This window comes from Oncorhynchus mykiss, chromosome 9 (assembly GCF_057628025.1).
Source record: "Oncorhynchus mykiss isolate SJ-2025 chromosome 9, ASM5762802v1, whole genome shotgun sequence".
Taxonomy (NCBI): domain Eukaryota; kingdom Metazoa; phylum Chordata; class Actinopteri; order Salmoniformes; family Salmonidae; genus Oncorhynchus; species Oncorhynchus mykiss.
In genome coordinates, this window is record NC_143030.1 from 74,166,247 (window position 1) to 74,186,196 (window position 19,950).

Below are 19,950 nucleotides of genomic sequence, written 5' to 3' on the forward strand. Positions count from 1 at the left end.
CTGACACTAACTACAGTATAAAAGTGATCTAACTATAACAGCGTCATCTATCCCTGACACTAACTACAGTATAAAAGTGATCTATAACAGTGTCATCTATCCATCTGCCTTTGAACCATAAAAGGTTGACTAACATTTAAACTAAAACAAAATGAAAAAGAAACAAAAAAGAATGTAAGACCTTGAAACATCAGTTTAAAAGGCTGTTCAACCTAAAACTGATACCAGAATCAACAGAGATCTAGAATTAGACTGTTCAAACTAAAACTGACACCAGAACCAACAGAGATCTAGAATTAGACTGTGTCGTGTCTTTGGCATCATTAAAACTGAAGACTTATTTATCAAATAACTCTAATTATTATTACACGGTAAAACTGATTAATCATGTAACTGTAATTAACTAGGAAGTCGGGGCACCAAGGAAAATATTCAGATTACAACGTTATAATTTTCCTAATAAAACTTTCAGATATTTTATTATCTGATCAATTAGTCTTTGAATTAAGGAATTATTGTTTACCTCACGTTAGTCTCATTCCAAATGTCGTAAATTGTTGGTTATCCGCACGAACCCAATCTTCAACATGAGTCATCCATACATCAATTGTCTTAAAATAATTTATTTACTAACTAAGTAATTCACAGAAATGCATAACAAACAGTAGATATGGTTACAAGGAAATGATAGGAGAATGTGCCCTAAGGTAACCATTTATATTTTTAATCATTTTGTACGTAATGTTGCCTCTACCGTCTCTTATGACCGAAAATAACTTCTAGACATCAGGACTGCGACTACTCACCACGGACTAGCAGAATCCTTCTTTTCCTTTCACGACTCTGACGAGCCCGATGCTAAGGATATACTGCTATCTCGGGAAGAGGAGGCGGACAAAGATTTCCCGAAGAGCAGGCTGCCTGCTGAGAATTCGTAGGCGATCAAATAAACCCCCACTTCCCTCCAATCTTTTGAGAATAAAATTGACGAGCTACGCAGAAGATCACACTACCAACGGGAAATAAAAACTGTAACATTTTATGCTTCACAGAGTCGTGGCTGAACAACGACTATATCAACATACAGCTGGCTGGTTATACACTGTACCAGCAGGATAGAACAGTGGCGTCTGGTAAGACAAGGGGATGCGGGCTATGTATTTTTAAACATAACAGCTTGTGCACAATATTTAAGGAAGTCTTGAGTCTTTGCTCGTCTGAGGTAGAGTTTCTCATGATAAGCTGTAGACCACACTATCTACCTAGAGAGTTTTCACCTGTATTTTTCATAGCTGTGTCCATACCACCACAGTCAGAGGCTGGCACTAAGACAGCATTGAATGAGCTGTATTCCACCATAAGCAAATAAGAAAACGCTCACCCAGAGGCGGCGCTCCTAGTAGCCAGAAACAATGCATGGAAACTTAAATCCGTTTGACCTATTTTCTATCAGCATGTTAAATGTGTAACCAGAGGAAAAGAAAAAGCTGGACCACCTATACTCCACACACAGAGACGCATACAAAGCTCTCCCTCACTCTCCATTTGGCAAATCTGACCATAATTCTATCCTCCTGATTCCTGCTTACAAGCAAAAATGAAAGCAGGAAGCACCAGTGACTAGATCAATAAAAAATGTGGTCAGATGAAGCAGATGCTAAGCTACAGGAATGTTTTGCTATCACAGACTGGAATATATTTCCCGGGATTCCTCCGATGGCATTGAGGAGTACACCACATCAGTCATGGGCTTCATCAATAAGTACATCGATGACTCTAACCCGGGACTCTAACCCGGAAGCTCATAAGAAATCGTTCTACGCCAACCGACCAACCACCAAAACAGCAATGCGTCAATACAGGACTAAGATCAAATTGTACTACACAAGCTCTGACGCTCGTTGATGTGGCAGGGCTTGCAAACCATTACAGACAACAAAGGGAAGCAAAGCCAAGAGCTGCCCAGTGACACGAGCCTACCAAACAAGCTAAACCACTTATATGCTCGCTTCGAGGCAAATAACACTAAAACATGCATGAAAGCACCAGCTGTTCTGGACGACTGTGTGATCACGCTCTCTGCAGCCAATGTGAGTGAGACCTTTAAACAGGTCAACATTCACAAGGCCGCAGGGCCAGACGGATTACCAGGACGTGTACTGCGAGCATGAGCTGACCAACTGACAAGTGTCTTCACTGACATTTTCAACCTCTCCCTGTCCGAGTCTGTAATACCAACATGTTTTAGGCAGACAACCATTGTGCCTGTGCCCAAGAACACTAAGGTAACCTACCTAACTGACTCCCGACCCATGGCACTCACGTCTGTAGCCATGAAGTGCATTGAAAGGTTGGTCATGGATCACATGAACAGCATCATCCCAGAAACCCTAGACACACTCCAATTTGCATACTGCCCCAACAGATTTACAGATGATGCAATCTCTATTTCCCTCCACATTGCCCTTTCACACATGGACAAAAGGAACACCTATGTGAGAATGCTATTCATTGACTACAGCTCAGCTTTCAACACCATAGTGCCCTCAAAGCTCATCAGTAAGCTAAGGACCCTGGGACTAAACACCTCCCTCTGCAACTGGAAGTCACAACTGGATCCTGGACTTCCTGACGGGCTGCCCCCGAGGTGGTGAGGGTAGGATCCGCCACGCTGATCCTCAACACAGGGGCCCCTCAGGGGTATGTGCTCAGCCCACTCCTGTTCTCCCTGTTCACTCATGACTGCATGGCCAGGCACGATTCCAACACCATCATTTAATTTGCCGATGACACAACAGTGGTAGGCCTGATCACCGACAACGACGAGACAGCCTATAGGGAGGAGGTCAATGACCTGGCCGTGTGGTGCCAGGATAACAACCTCTCCCTCAACGTGATCAAGACAAAGGAGATGATTGTGCACTACAGGAAAAAGAGGACTGAGCACGCCCCGATTCTCATCGACAGGGATGTAGTGGAGCAGGTTGAGAGCTTCAAGTTCCTTGGTGTCCACATCACCAACAAACTAGAATGGTCCAAGCACTTCAAGACAGTCATGAAGAGGTTATGACAAAACCTATTCCGCCTCAGGAGACTGAAAAGATTTGGTATGGGTCCTCAGATCCTCAAAAGGTTCTACAGCTGCACCACCGACATCCTGACAGGCTGCATCACTGCCTGGTAAGGCAATTGCTCGGCCTCCATCCGCAAGGCACTACAGAGGGTAACGCGATTTGCCCAGTACATCACTGGGGCCAAGCTTCCTGCCATCCAGGACCTCTGTACCAGGCGTTGTCAGAGGAAGGCCCTAAAAATAGTCAAAGACTCCAGCCATAGTAGTCATAGACTGTTCTCACTGCTACAGCATGGCAAGGGGGGCCAAGTCTAGGTCCAAGAGCCCCCCCCCCCCAACCCCTCTTTTACATGGCTGCTACTCTCTGTTCATCATATATGTATAGCCACTTTAACCGTACCTACATGTGCATACTACCTCAATTAGCCTGACTAACCGGTGCCTGTATATAGCCTCGCTACTGTTATTTTTCAATGTCGTATTGATTTCTTTACTTATCTATTGTTCACCTAATACCTATTATTTACTTTCTTTTTTTTAATCGCACTGTCGGTTAGGGCCTGTAAGTAAGCATTTCACGGTAAGGTCTGTATTCGGCGCATGTGACAAATAAACTATAAACTTTGATTTGATATGATTCTGGTGGAACCCCCAAAAAATATGAAGGGAAGCCTGTTTGGATTTGTCCTTCGGTGGATAGCTAGTTAAAATCAGCCCTTTCCTAAATTAGTAATGGATGGAGATAAGTATTTGGACTTGTGGTTTTACCTAATTCTCTGTAATGGCCAATGATTATAACTGTGATTCTGATCCAACCATTAATTCATACATTCTTTCTCTGGCCTGAGAGGATGGAAGATGTAGCAGGCTATACCCACCTAGCAAAATGTAGTTGAAAAGATGACTATGCCCGATGTCCAATCTCTGTTTAGTTTTGGTTGAAAGTTTCAACAACTTGAAAACTTAATTTCAACGTACTTGCAGCCTATACACATGAACTCAGTATAAAAAAAAATTGGTCTATGGACATTTTATTAACATCACTCCAGTATTTACACACAGTATTTCTGTACAACATTAGTGCTAATTGTCTTTATTCCACTACTGAAGAACTACGACTCGAATCATCACCTGCTCATATTTCAAACAGCTGTCACGTTCGGACCTTAGTTATATCTTTAGTTTGGTTTGGTCAGGGCGTGAGTAGTCAATGTTATTTTTTCTATGTTGTGGTTTTGTGTTTGGCCTGGTATGGTTCTCAGAGGCAGGTGTCGTTCGTTGTCTCTGATTGAGAATCATACTTAGGTAGCCTTTTCCCACCTGTGTTTTGTGGGTGATTATTTCCTGTTTAGTGTTGCTTCCATTTCACCTTTGTCGTTTAGTTCAGTGTTCAGTTATTTTATTAAAAACATGAACACTTACCACGCTGCGCTTTGGTCCTCACCTTCTTCCACCACAGACGATCGTTACAACATCCAGCGTGAAAATGATACATTTATTATTCCATACCTTACCATTAAGTGAATTATTGCCATTACATTTGAACAATTCGGTTTTGATATTTCATATAACATTTAGTAATCGTCATTATTTATGCAACCAACTGACAATTTTTTTACGATGATATTTTTTGCAAACAATGGACTAAATCAAGCGTTGAATATTGCATCATATTCTTACTCTTTTAATCAATGGCATCAATATATTGCTAAACTAATGAACCCAATGACCGACCAATCAACATTCTTGCAAAAGTAATGAACAGAAATGTGCTAAAGTAACATATTTTGGTCCATCTTAGAATCAAAAACGGTATAAATTCAGTATATCTTCCTCTGTGTCAAAATGATGTAAGTTTAGTATCACATTTGAACCAATCCAGTGCATTTTTTTTTAAAATATATATTTTTAAAATCAACAATAAGTCAAAGGATTCAACTAATGAAAACTGAAACAAAAAAAATGGATCAAACAGATCAATCCCACTTTTCAAGCCTGTTGAAGATGTTTGGTGGTGGTTTGGTAAACACCATCCTCTGGCTCTACCAGGGGAATGCTTCAGGTGGTCTCCCACAGCTCTGCGTATGTCATGTTCTGTGGCCTTGCTGTTCCATTTCTTGACTGCCAGTGCAACACAGAAATAAACATATTTAGTCATGTTATGTATATACAACACTCAATGTAATAGATATGTAGCATCTTACATATCTATTAATTTGAAGGCACTTTGATGACTCCTGTCATCCGATCACTCCAAGCTGCATTAAGTCTGGATTCACAAAAGTCCCATTGTGCTCGCATTAGGTTCAGATCTGCCAGGATGGGCATTGTGTTCAGAATTTGACAGTCTGGATGCAATTAGGCCACCAAATATGTATAAGCTACGTAAAGAGACGGGGTGAATGAGTGGGGAAAAGTACACGTTACACAAATTACTTAGAGAATAACAAAAAACAAATGTGGGTTCCTGAGAGGAAATCAACTGTCAAAAGGGGAGAGAAACTACATGAATCAGTGGACAATTTTTCACTAATGTAAATTAATATTTAACACTTTTTTGGTTACTACATGATTCCATATGTGTTATTTCATAGTTTTGATGTCTTCATGATTATTCGACAATGTAGAAAATAAGTACAGATAAAGAAAAACCCTTGAATGGGTAGGGGTGTCCAAACTTTTGACTGGTACTGTAGATGATGGAACATACATGCTTTTGCTTACGTGATATAAATATTTACCATCTAAACCATGTGACCTCTCACCTCTCTGGATGTAGAAGTGTCTCACTGTGCTCCACCCTCGCTGGGTCCTCAGAGGAGAGGAAGGCTGGGAAGGGATGAAAGGATGAATGGAACAATCATTCAACAAGTCAGTAAAATAAAGGGAGTGTTGATTGGCTTAAATATCCATCTCCCACCCATGGAGAGACCTATATTCTGTATCTTACCCTCCAGACAGTCTCGGGGGTAACGAGGCGGCTTGCCTCATTCCTGGTCAGCTGACATGGCAGGGGGTGAGCGAATCATCACTGGTTCATACACACACAGGACAAGGACAATAAGCCTAGTTAATACAACACTACTATAGAGAAATAGCAATGGTGTCTTTTTGTAGGCATTAACTCCACCATGGTTCGTTGGACGAAGCCTATGGAGAAATGAACAGCGTTTTGGTAGGGTTTTTGGATGAGTGTAGAAAATAAGGTCTGTGGTAAACACAGGCTTAGGAGTTTTGTCTATGAGATAATCAGCTAACGTCACTTTTTGTGAATTTCTAAGTATTTATGTCACCATAAAAAGCACATAAATGCTTCATAATTCATCAAATTATCCCATAGAACAAAACGTATAAGATTTCCTAAGCCTGTTTTAACCTCAGACCTTATTTTACGCGTTTATCCTAAAACCCTATTCCTTCCCCATAGGAATGTCTGAACAAACCAGAGGTAACTTAGTTCAGTTTTTTAGGACTACAATCTGGTGAGCTCTATAACATGCCCTCTTACCTGCCTGTGGTAAGCTGAATTAAGGTGAGGATTTTAAATAAACATAAAACTTCAGTCTCACAGAGAACCTTATGTTCATATTTGTAGTGTGTAACAAGAGGTGCCAGCTCTGAGTCTGGGTTTGATTATAATATGCTATATCTTACCTATCCATCTCTGAGTCTGCTCCTGATTTGAGCCACTGAAGCAGACTGGGATGTTACTGCCTGGGACGTTAGTCTGCCCTTTGACCTCTTGAGGATCCATTGTCATCAAGCGGCTTTGTTTCTTCATCAGACAGTGGAGTCATAAGTGAGAGCAGCTCCTTGGTCTGCCATTCCTGAGGGAGAGAAACACAAGACTGATAAGGCAGCCACAGCCTACTGTAGGGGTGCACCTCAATAGTCTAGTGGCTTCCTCTGTCTCCTTCCTTTCATTGTCATTGATCTGAACAGGAGACAGGTGAAAGCATTATGGTATTTGTTTCCCCCTGTCCAGTTCTTTTAGATCAGGAGGGCAGTAAGGCATGGTGGGACAGGTGGAGCAGGTTCTGCATGTGTTATATGACTAGGAAAGTCCCTGCAGTATTTTTGCAGTTTATTTCACGAAACAGGCAGAGAATTGAAAGTAGCCAAGGCTTGCAGGTTTAGATTTACATTCTGTTTACCATCTGTCTGAGTAGTCTAACAAATTCATCATGATAATACTGCTAAACTGCAAATAGTTGTATTGGTGTTAGATTCATTTAACTAAATCCATTTGTCCATTAATTGTAGAGACAAAAAAACAGGAAGAGAGGGGTTTTATGAGGAAGGAAACATTCCTTAGAGTGAAACCAACATGTTCAGTTGTATACAGGGAATGTTAGGGACGTTTTTAAAAATCCATTGCTCTTTTATTTGTTCAGTTCGATTTGTTCAGTTCGATTTGTTCAGTTCGATGAGTTCGCATCTAGTTGTAGGTTACAACCATTTGGTTTGTGGGGGATGTTAAAAGACTATCAACTGTAAATGATGTGTCTACAGTCATTCAGTAAAAAGTAGTTTTTGGGTGAATGTGTTTCCCTCAGAACTGTGGAGAGAAGTGTACTTACTTGCTGGTAGTAGAACCGGTTTCACAAGGGACATAAAGTGATACTATCTAGGCTACATTTTCTAGGGCAAACTCAGCAGAACGTTTTTGAAATCATGCATATTGTGCAGTTGAAAGTCATGCTGACAACAACCTTAATGATTAGTACTACTTGTATTCTAATGTTGTATCGTGCAGGCACCATGTGTGGGTTGAGTGAATCATGCAGGCACCATGTGTGGGTTCAGTGGCCTTTTAGTGTTGTCCTTGTCCTTTCCCCAGAGTTCCCAATTTACCACAAGTTCACCTGTTTAACAGACACAATCACTGAGATGTCTTATGGTTAAAAGTAGGGCTTGAATTGAGTGGGTATGTGAGGATATAGGCCTAACTATTGTTATAGAAATGGGTAAAAAGCATATGCTGCCCCTTGTTTGCTAAGCCTTAGTAAAAACAGTCCAGATTATATAAAGCGATATAGTCTTTAACAATGATGAATTACGCAATTATTTCTGCATAGTCCACTAGACGATCGAAGGTCTTGCTCACCCTCAACATGGGTTCCTGGTAGGTCTAAGTCTCCGCAATTTAGAATAGTAGTGATAGGATATGCCTATAGAAAAAGACCAAAAAGATAGTCGGTATAGAAGCGGTATTCATAGACCAAAGAGTTTAACAGATTTTTATTCAGGAGAATCGCATTGAATCAGGCTATTCATTTCAGTTCATCTGAGTTCTTATGCGTAACTTATAGCCTAAACGGAACCGGGGAACAACTACTTTAAGGTCTCAGAGCAAGTGACGTCACCGATTGAAACACTATTAGCGTGCACCACCGCCAACTAGCCAGCCATTTCTCATCGGTTACACTTACCTTTTCATTTTCTTTCATTGCTGCCAATATTGTTTTCTATGTTTGTTTTCACTTAATACTTTGGGATACTAGTGCACAAAAAACTGACAAATACAGTGTTTTCTCCAATCTGGAAACACCCATAAAATCCTATTTAGCAAGAGTAATACGCCAGAAACCAACTTCAAGAAACAATTGAATGTAGATCACATTTACCACAGTGTACAGAATCTGGACGTACCTTGTAATGATGAGTGAGGTAAGAGCTTGAATCTGTGGGAGAATAAACCAGTAATGAACAAGGACCGTGTGAAAGTGAAGCTATAGTTTCATAGCCCTTTGATCATATCTTAGTTGTCATCATTGTATTGATAACGTGCAGTAATAGAGCATACACTTTTAGTCATACGGCTGAAGTTCTTGACAACTCACCATTTACAAAACTAACACCTGCAAGATGCTGTACTTTCTTCTGTTTCATTGTACTACATTGCTTGGTGTTTCCTCTAAATCTGATGATGCCTAATAGAAGGAAACATATTACTCAATGAAACATTTCTAGTTCAGCCCAGAGGAAGTAGAACAATAACATCTGCTCAGCTAACCTTAGCACAGTGACTATTCAACATGTAGATTATATCAACATACCTCTACAGCATTTACTGTCACTGGAGAAAAAGTCACTGTTGTTAGACTTCTTTTCTTCCTTAGAATTACAAATATCCTTCTTCTTATTGTTATTGTTGCAAGAGCTATTAGGACTGATGCCACAACACCAATGATGATTCCAGGTTCTATTCTTGAGGATTGTGGTCCACATTCAGAATTGGACCAATGAGTTCCTGGTCTAAGTTCTTGAAGACCTAAGGATTTACACCTGTAACACATAATATAACAGTCTGAGACAGCAATTTGATCATTCAACTTTCTGTTTTGTTGTAGATTTTTACTGTAGTATATTGTTTGATTTACCTTAAACTTTTGATGTATGTAGACATGTGAACTTACTGTGTGTGTGGCTGGCAGGATGTAAATGATCCATCTGAATAAGTATCACCAGTGCAGTCAGAACACACAGTATCTGTAGATGCTGTTCCTGCAGAAAAATATGATTGCATTTTGTTTTTTCCCCTACTAATTATATTATATTTACAGTTAATGATTATTCACACTTTAACTCCATTAACTGTTAATGATTATTATTCACACTAAAGTGACCAACTTGACTCAATTGAATTAAGACAACACAATTAGTATAATGAGTGAGACAGAAGACCAACCTGTGTGGTTGATGTATTGACCAGGTTTACAGCTGCTGTGTCTCTGGGCTGCTCTACAACCATCCTTAGTTGGGTCTAGACAGTAGAACCCCTCCAGTGTCCCACAGACAGTGTCTGATGAAGGTGTACATGGCTGCTTTACCTTCAAACCCAAACCTAGAGAGAAAACATGGCATGTATTATCTGATGCAGATTACAACTGACATATTCTCATAGCATAACAGCATAGACTAACATATCAGTGTTTGTGTCTGGGTTTCAGTACAGACACAGGACCACTCTTACCTGGATCACAGTTGATACACACTTTGCATTTTATGAGACCATTGGGCTCATCAAGGAACGTAGAATCAACACAGGGCACACAGCTGGTGCTGGTGAATTCAGTACAATGCCTATGTACATGGTTTCCTGGGGAAGAGAGAATCACAATGTCATGTTTTTCTGTTAGTGTTGATGATGTATTATCGTCTGGTGATTCATATGATGTAAAGAGACGGTCCTTACCTGGTGAACACATGGGACAGCATTCATCCCCTATTCTGTATTCAGCTCTACCACATGCAATACAGCATCCAATGCTTACAAACACCAATATAATAGGTATCTGGAAGTAGAGAAAATGTCACAAAAAATATCACAAAAATCTAAACTGATGGTGTGTTCATAAAACATACAGAAGTAGATCACATAATTCTAACCCAAATATTCACGTTTCAAATCAAATTAAAGTAACTATATGGAACCCTTTTAAAGTATTTTGTGAGTGTGGTGGTGCCCCGTGGTGTTTTCATGTCGTCATTAAAGGTGTGACATTAGACCCTAAACCTTGGTCAGCGTTTCCCAAACTTGGTCCTTGGGACCCAAATGGGTGAAGGTTTTGGTTGTCGCCCTAGCACTACACAGCTGACTTCAATAACCAAAGCTTGATGAGGAGTTCATTATTTGAATCAGCTGTGTAGTGCTAGGGCAAAAAACTAAATGTTAGGGTCCCCAGGACCGAGTTTGGGAAACGCTGACCTAGTGAAAATGTACATCTCTCCACCACCTATTTTCAAAAAGGTTTCATTAAAATTGACAGAACCATTAGGCAAATAATAACTGATTTATATTTCATAGGGGAAATATTTCAATTGATAATTGTTTTTTAAACATGCCAAGCTAATCATAAAAGTTTCACTCACAGTCCATATCAAAGTGTCAAACTGTGCCATCGTTCCTCAATCCTCTCCAACTCACTGGAAGACCCGCACACTGGATTTGTGAAGTTCTTAGGAGTTTTGAAGTATCCAGATGAACTGACCTGTTGAATTCATGTGTTTTAGTATATGTAAATATAATCCTTTCAATTTGTAAATGATGATCTTACTGAATTGTATCACTGAAGAAAAAATGAACAAGCTAGTTATCAACTTTGAGAAGTATGAAACAGAAATAGGAATGTAGTTAGAGAATGTTGCCATCTTTGACACTTGATACAGATACGACCAGGAAGGTATTATTGTTGCAGGTTAGGAGAGCATTTCCGCTAACCCTAACCCCTTTCCTAACCTTAACCTAACCCTCCTAACCTGCGGTGTATAACAGTAGTACACTATAGTACAGAGATTCCCAACCTTTACTGTCCCAGTGAGTGAAGAAACATGGTCTTCCTCCTTTTTTAACCAGCTCATGTTTAAAACAAATACATGTTAAAACACCACTGGAGTCTGGAGATACAACTCACCACTATAACTGGGCCTCCGAGTCTTGTCTCTGCTGTCACTGTCCCCCTGTCTGTGATTTACCTTGTTCTGATCTGTCACTGTCTGTAACTTTGTCAGTCTGTCTCTTCTTGTTCTCCTCTGCTGTCACTATGCCCTCCCTACCCTTTTGTCAACAGGTGTCACAGCAGTTCTTCTCTGTCACCCTGTCAATGACATAATCTGTATCCAGGACCATAAGGATTTCCTTTTCAGTTGCCATCAGAATTCTCAAGACCCGGTTACGAACTCGGGTCTCTGGTGTGAGAAACAGTCATTTAACAAACTGAGCCACTGAGTCAGCAGAACCCAGAAGATGAGGCAGGACACAGCAGTACTTGAGACTGCTGTTTTAATAAAGTAAAAAGGAAAGTTCAGGCAAAAATATAAATCCACAAAGTCAAAAGTAATTCCAAGAGAAAAATGTAATCCTTCAAGTGAAAAGGTAAATCCACAAGGTGGTAGGTACAGCAGGAAAAAGCCTCAAAAGATAATCAAAATAAATAAAAGAGAACAAAAAACAGAGCACCACAAGAGCGTCCAACTGGCGCAACAAACATTCACAGCATCGCTGGGTGCTAACATTCAAACACAGAGCAAAGAACTGAGGGAAAACTAAGGGTTTAAATATATTCAAAGGAAACGAGGCACAGGTGCAAATAATAACTGGAAACAAAGGAAACCAAAAGGGTCAAAAAACACAACGGGGGCATCTAGTGGCCAAAACCGGAACAATCCTGGCCAAATCCTGACAAGAATAAATGCTTCCAAGAGATTGTAGGATAGGGTGCTCCTGAGTCGATGTTTTATGAATTTGAGAGATGAGAAGCTCCTCTCACAGGCTACCTGGGTGACAGACAGGGTGAATAGGAACTTGTACCCCAGACCTATAACACTGTAGGCCTCTGTCAACAAGATGTACCACCGTAGAAGTTGACAACAACATACAGCACAGTTCTTACATGTTGAACAACTTGTATTCATCATCTCCACTTATTCTTCATCAGGTCCATCTGCAGGTATCTCTCACAGTCCTGGTTGTGTACTTCTCCACTGCTGATGTTTTCAGTCTCTCCCCTTGACTGGCAAGACTAGTCAACTCACACTGCAAAGTACTGACAGCTGCTCAGTTGTCAAACTTAAACAAGAGTTTGCTTAGTTTTGCAAGTCATGTCTGGGGCAATCCATTATATTGTATCTCTGAGAACCTGCTGGGGTCCAGATGAGTAAAGTCTGTGTAGAACGTGCCTGGGGTCAGCAAGCGCTGACAGTTGTCCTCAGTGACTGTATCCATGTTGACAAAGTGCACCTTAGCACCTCTCTGCATCTCTATCATGGTATCATGGCATGGTCTTCCTTTTCTTTGTTCTCTTCTGAGGCATCTCAGCTTGCACTTCTAGTTCGTTGTCTTCATCCTGTTCTTGCAGCTTGTCAGTGGACCACTGCATGAAGCTGTTTGCAACCCTCTCCACATCAAGTCCCTCACATTATTTTGCAGAGCCTCTTGTGTTCCCAATACCATCCCTCTGTCAGGATGTCCACGCCTCTGGTTTGACGGTACTTGGAGAGAGGGGACGTATTCTCAAATATAGACAGAACTGTTTGGGCAGTGAAGATTGTGTTGTATCTTGAGCAGAGACTCTGTTAATGCTCTGGCCTTGACACGTCCAGTTGGCCTTTGACCTGCCATCTCTTCAATAACCATCAAGGTGAGAGTTACATCCACAAACAGAGCATTTTGTGGGTCGCCAAAGAATACAAAGACCTTCTTCAGAGCAGCATCCTTGGCCCACCAGCGTGTTTCTCCTATAGGAGAGAGACGTCTGTGGCGAGTGTCCAGGCTCTTTTTTCCACACATTGATTCTTTGGTAGGACTCTGGAATTAACACTGCCAGGTTATTTAGTAGAGAGAACAGACATAACTACTCCTATTGTGTCTGCAATCACAGGAGTCAGGATGTGTGTGTAACACCTCATATACTTGGTTGGGAGAGTGGGAGTTTTCAAACATTTCTATAGGTAGGCCTAAAGGTTTTTAGGCAAAACAACACAATCAAGACGGAAAGCTCCTTGAAAGTGGGAATATGCCAGTCCTATTGGGCCAAAATCAATGATCAATTATGGCCTATTGTATAGATAATAGAACGAATATGAATGAAATGTTTAAGAGATCTGATTTTTTGTTTATAAATACTTTGCTACAATGGCCCAGTTTGGTATCTACCCATTACTTTATCTTAGCATGTGCACGTAGTAAGTACACCATCATACTTATAGGATAAGTGTATTTTCAGATACCACAATGATCCTTTAGTTGTGGATGTTTCATGTAGCCAGCCTGTAACAACTTCCATATTCTGCACATAGAACTATGGAATCCGGTCTGTAACTTAACAGTTTAGCACCATACCAGCAGGTGGAATCCGAGCCTTAAACATAACAGTGGACACATCACCACACTCCCTCTCTTGCTCTTGGATCTCATCTTTGTAAGTCTATGTATCACTCTTTTTGTTACCCGTTTGACTTTGAATGTGTGCCACTTCAGCTCAGCTAATCAGAAAACCGGGCCGGACCATTTTGGGAGGGTGGGGGGGTCTTGCCTACTGGTCAGCCAAGTGCTCAATATAGATTATTTTGACAACAGAGATATTGTACAAAAGTAATCGAAAACAGGCCCATGACCCACCGGCCATGTTTTTTGTAGAAATAAAACATGATTTAATTTATTTTTATTTTTTAACAACCCACCCCAATAAAAAATGATTTGGTCTTTCTGCCGTTTGCCAGATATTCAATTTGCCCATGCATGGAGCAATGTCATACACCTGGCAGCAGGCCAAAATAACGATGAATGCCTACACTCCAAAATGTTGCATTCCAACAAGCGTTCTTCTAAGATCCTAAAAGTTCCTCAGGGTTCTTGGCTATGAAAAATGCCTCCAAAATGCTCTTCCAAGAACCCCAAAGGAGGTGGGACCTCCTCAGAAACCTCCTTAGTTTGTGGGGGTTCTTGCAGGAACTGCCCAACCGGAACATTTGGATTTGAATTTGAGGTGACAGCAGGTGCAGGCACTTAACTGAAAAATGTAAAGATTTCCTGAATATAAGGTAAGGTTTCTCCCTTGTATGATCTAAATTGATATTGTTTGATGATCATACCCTCTATCTTTTCATATTTGTAGAAATGGCGGTGTTGTTTGACACTTTCTCCCTTATAAAATTCTGTATATCAAATCAACAAAGAGGTAAGAATATGTTGAAGGCTATAGCTGCATTGGGTGCAGATGACTATACCTCTCACTTGTGTGTGTTTAGCACCACACTTTCAAATTAAAAAGCAGTTGAGTCATCAGAGGCAGAACAGACATTGAAAACAAAAGGAAGAGATCATTCTTGTCGTAAAATTACAAATACAGTCATTAATCACGATTAAAATATGTCATTCTTTTTCAGTTACTGCACGGTACATGTTAAGTAGGCTATTTCTACATATACACACATAATCTGTATCTTACCCCGTCTTGGTTCGCAGTTGGACTATTTTACTTTCACTCTGACTTTCCAGATAAAGTTTGCGAAAAGTGGGAGGCAACCTACTGATAATCCACTATACAGGATAATAATGGATAATCCACCCCAGAAATACAAATCAATTTGGTGAAAGCCTGTTTTATCAGATGATACAATACATTTCCATCCGTGATTTAATTTGTAAATGGTCCGCCTGTGAAAATCTGGACATCGTGTATGAACGCATCATTACTAGGCAATATAATTATTGTCACTGGAGATACAGGATTTCACACTATCACATTTCATAACGCTTTCAAAACAATGATCTACACTCTAGATCGACAAATCAGCCAATATATAATATGGCCACACATCCATCCGTTTATATTGTCATGACAAATGTGGGATTCTGTATTTCACAGTATTGCCATTACCATATATATGATTAAATATTATCTGATGTTGGTTGTGTGAGGTATCTGCATTTGTGCACTGGAGCATCATTATGAGATTAAACAACTACTTGCCTGTTTGTGTGTGTGACAAGAACTGAGTAACATGGTGTGACCTGCATGTAGCAAAACTGTAAATAACAGCCCAGCAGATGCTTTGTCCTTGTGTTTGTATGTAACAATATTGAGCACATGGTGTGACTTGCTGTATCTTACAAAGTTGCGGTTAAGCAGGCATAGAGAGGGGTGGTCATCACGAGGTTTAACTGAGATGGAAAAATACTGAACAACACAATAGCAGGAACTGAGCAACTGTTATAACTAGGCTGCGATACCAGAACAGTAAGACATCGACGGAGGGAGGACTCCAAGAAGCGCCAAGAGGCGGGGACCCGCCTGAGCGCCTGCAATAGGCTGAGCAAGTTTAAACCACGCCCAGCCTCTACTGTGATAGGCCAACAGACGTTTTGGGACAATGTCTATCACAGTATAAGAACACTGTTTACATACATCTTGTCAGTTCTCTGTTCTGCCCTGCGTGGTATTACAGTGAGCACCTATATACGGAAGTTGCATTTGCCATTTATTACTTAGCTAATAAAAAATAAATAGTATACAATCGGTGACTCATTGTTATATTTATCCTGATACCAGATTCGAATTTACGCAACTCTAACACAAAGTAAAGACTTCGCTTAGATGTGCTCAATCTAAACAGTGTACCAAATGAATAACCTCCGTTTCTTCTTCAAGTACCATGTCACAATGTGTCGTGTCTGTAGGATAACGGAACACACTGCAAACTAATACTGGATTTAAATACCCATTAAGGTAATCAAAAGGGATAATGTTTATTCTGAGTGGATATTAGCACCATTGGGAATCCATATTAAATGTATGTTTTATTTTGTTTTTAAAGAACATTTAACCTGCAATTTAATTTGATGAATATGTTTTTGTAATCCCCACTGTTGTCATGTATTTGTAACTGTAATAAAATAAAACACAAAATACAAACAATAATGCTGCAATGTCGCAGTAAGTCATACACGTTTAGGACTGATCTTAGAATGATGAATGCATGTTTATTCTCATTCACTCTGATTGGCCCCCTCAAACCACTCTATGACATCAGCATCCATAGAACGTGTTTCTTTGAGATGGAATGTTTAAACCTTCTATGGAATAACCATGGAGATATTGTAAACTATATGATTAAAAAAATAACTGTACTATAAACTTTCTCTCATTTGATCTTGGTAAAATGTAAACATAAGTACTGGTCGTCTAACATCTAAATTATTGTTAACATAGGCAACTTATATTACCGTAGCACGCATTCCAGCAGGTATATCTCACTTGTCACCCCTAAAGCCAATTCCTCCTTTGGCCGCCTCTCCTTCCAGTTCTCTGCTGCCAATCACTGGAACGAACTACAAACATCTCTGAAACTGGAAACACTTATCTCCCTCACTAGCTTTAAGCACCAGCTGTCAGAGCAGCTCACATATCACTGCACCTGTACATAGCCCATCTATAAATAGCCCAAACAACTACCTCTTCCCCTACTGTATTTATTTATTTATGGGATATTTATTTTGCTCCTTTGCACCCCAGTATTTCTACTTTGCACACTCATCTGTCAAATCTACCATTCGCCACCATGGCCTATTTATTGCCTTACCTCCCTTATCTCACCTCATTTGCTCACATTGTATATAGACTTACTTTTCTACTGTATTATTGACTGTATGTTTGTTTTACTCCATGTGTAACTCTGTGTTGTTATATGTGTCCAATTGCTTTGCTTTATCTTGGCCAGGTCGCAGTTGTAAATGAGAACTTGTTCTCAACTTGCCTACCTGGTTAAATAAAGGAGAAATATATATATATTTTTAAATATCACTGCTCTCTACAATAATATGCAACACAAACTTTCTTTACATCCAAAAATACACTTAGTAAACATTTCCTTGATGGTGGTTTATGTAATATTTTGTAAGTCTGCTCCTGTGAAGGACTTGCTGGACCCCTCCACACTCCCAGGAAAACCAGGTACCCAGACTTACCAGAGATGTTCTATAATGTTGAAACGGTCTGTAGCAGCATCACAGACTGTCAAACTCAACCTTTCTTGTCTGGTGGGAACCCCACTTTGAATTCAGTTCATAAACTGTGACTTACATTTTTAATTCACATTTAATCACTCTTAGTTGATAATAATGCTTTGTTTTACAGTCCGAAATGACCAGGAATCCAGTCAACGGTCAGAGAGAGAAGGGCAAACAACTTCAGTAAAAAGAAAACTGTGTGAATAAAGTGAAAGGTATTGAATGTTTCTTGCATGTAACTGAAGCCTGCAGGTGAATGGCGCCACAAAAGGAAATGGCAGGTTTAGCCAGGATCAGCTAGAGAGGGTCATCAGAACAAGTCTAACTTCACCACTACCACCATGGCTGAGGACACAGGGGGGAGGTACCATGGTACATGACCCTACTACATGAGAAGGTTCATCATGTTATACAGATTGGTGTGGGCCAGTCTGAAAACCTCCCTGTAGACACTTTAAATGGCCCCTAGTAGATCTAGAAGGATCTGATGGTTGTTAGCACTATGGTTGGCTCAGTGGGGTGGGCACCATATTGGAGGTTGACTGTAGTTGTAGTATTGTAACCCCAAATCAACCCTTAGCTCTCACCCCCTGAGATCTGAAAGGTTTGGATAAGTGTGAACAATCCTGTCAATTAAAGCTGAAACTCTTATTGTATGTTATCCCAATCAATACTGAACTCTGAAGGTACAGTGAGTTCCTTGTGTAGAACTCTGTCCATAAAGGAAGGAGAGCTGATCACTGCTAAAGGCCAGCAGGATGAGTTGAGATAACAGCTGAGGACAGGTTGGTCCAGCTATAGGCCATGTCCAGGAAGCTAGTGAAGGACAGATTGGCCAAGCTACAGGCCATGTCGAGGAAGGTATGAACATTCTTTGAGTGTGTAGATTAGTATGTATATATATATATATATATATATATATATATATATATATGAATCGAACCTGGGTCAAATATGTATTTCAAATAATTGAAATATTAATGGGGGAAATTTTGCAGGCTTAAGGATTTATACAAGCATACATATTACTGTTGTTAATCTTAGCTGTGCGCTATGCCCTGAGAAAGCAGAAAACGTCTGGTTACGGTAGACTTGTCTGATCCTGTTCAAGCGGGCCAGTCTGGGATACGGTTCCTGTTTTCTCATGGTATGTGACGAAATATGACATGATTATATGAGATGCCTAGCAACACCGCAAAATGTTACCCAAATAAATGCTTCACGAAATGTTGCACATCTTATTAAGAACTTTGCTGTTTGAGAGAACCTGCTATCTCCTTTGCTTTCCCTTTAATGTTGTGAATTTCCACGACATACTTCAGGTGCTCATGATGTAGCTTAACCAACCAGCAGGCAGATTTGGCACTTTTGGGACACTTCAGTTCTTTCTGGAACTCGTGATCTGATAACTTTGTTTATAAGCTACACTTCCTCTTAAAGAATCATGCCCATGGTTAGAAAGCCACCGTAGGCCAACGGTGGCAGTTCAAGAGGGGAGTCAAATGGTTCTCCTGAAAATAATGTTTGATTAGACCTAGTCCAAAAAGGACTATCTTATGTTTGATTCAGTTTGAGAAGGAGACCGCAAAGATTATTACATAAAAATACAATTTACAATCTAAATTAACTTTCATTTTCAGTATCATTCTGCGGTGTGATGAAAACTCACTTGAGCACGATCAGCACAGAGACTGTTTAAAGTGATCTAGGCTCTTTTACGAAGAGTTTTCTTTCCAGTCTTGGTGATGTTGTAATCTGTAGATTTCCTCATGCTTCTGCTTTATAACCTTTAGCCTCCCCCTCATCCTCTGCTCTCTAGGGCACAAGCAGCTACTCTTCCTGCGTTAGAAGGCTAACCAGTGTCATTTTTTAGTCCCCTTTGTACTGAAGCTTCACCTGTCAGACATTTGAATTTGCACCTGTGTTTGACTTGACCTTCTCTGTAGACAGAGCAGAGGGTTTCACCCCACAGAACCTGGTTTCAACTAAGGTTTCTTTGCCCCCAGGATATTAAAAAAATGTAATTGTGCTGTTTCCTTGGAATTACTTTTAGGGATTCAGGCCAATGGTTAACCTTCAAAGTCAGCTGAATCTCTGTACCCTACAAAATTAATTTGCCAGAAACCCATTTCAAGAAACATTTGAATCTAGATCACATTTACCACAGTGTACAGAACGTGGGCGTACCTCAGGTAGCATTTGTAATGATGAGTGCAGTCAGAGCTTGAATCTGTGGGAGAATAAACCAGTAATGAACAAGGACCGTGTGAAAGTGAAGCTATAGTTTCATAGCCCTTTGATCATATCTTAGTTGTCATCATTGTATTGATAACGTGCAGTAATAGAGCATACACTTTTAGTCATA

General features: G+C 40.3%; 1 protein-coding gene across 9 annotated transcripts; it reads right to left on the reverse strand.

The window, feature by feature from the left end:
* Positions 1-607: 607 nt before the first annotated feature.
* LOC149981336 (tumor necrosis factor receptor superfamily member 14-like) lies at positions 608-15,258 on the reverse strand. Of its 9 annotated transcripts, XM_090185345.1 has the most exons (14): positions 15,025-15,258; positions 10,949-11,067; positions 10,272-10,371; positions 10,050-10,175; positions 9,765-9,920; positions 9,493-9,580; positions 9,133-9,361; positions 8,917-9,006; positions 8,726-8,757; positions 6,728-6,900; positions 6,024-6,104; positions 5,839-5,902; positions 5,278-5,385; positions 4,089-5,194 (listed from the first exon to the last, which is right to left on the reverse strand). In XM_090185345.1, exons 2-8 carry the CDS (start codon positions 10,976-10,978, stop codon positions 8,962-8,964), a joined length of 774 nt encoding a protein of 257 aa, XP_090041471.1. In that variant the 5' UTR covers positions 10,979-11,067; positions 15,025-15,258; the 3' UTR covers positions 4,089-5,194; positions 5,278-5,385; positions 5,839-5,902; positions 6,024-6,104; positions 6,728-6,900; positions 8,726-8,757; positions 8,917-8,961. The 9 variants fall into 9 exon arrangements, with proteins under 9 accessions (XP_090041469.1, XP_090041471.1, XP_090041465.1 ...); XM_090185343.1 differs by having other exon boundaries at positions 608-5,385; XM_090185339.1 differs by lacking the exon at positions 5,278-5,385.
* Positions 15,259-19,950: the final 4,692 nt, after the last annotated feature.

What these genes read in the sequence shown, in the direction of transcription:
- LOC149981336 (XM_090185343.1), bottom strand. Translation starts at nt 10,978, where the DNA reads ATGGCACAGTTTGACACTTTGATATGGACT. An exon ending in GTGTATCAACTGTGATCCAG is followed by an intron (nt 9,921 to 10,049) that starts GTAAGAGTGGTC and finishes TTTTCTCTCTAG; the next exon opens with GTTTGGGTTTGAAGGTAAAG. An exon ending in TCCTGCCAGCCACACACACA is followed by an intron (nt 9,362 to 9,492) that starts GTAAGTTCACAT and finishes TATGTGTTACAG; the next exon opens with GTGTAAATCCTTAGGTCTTC.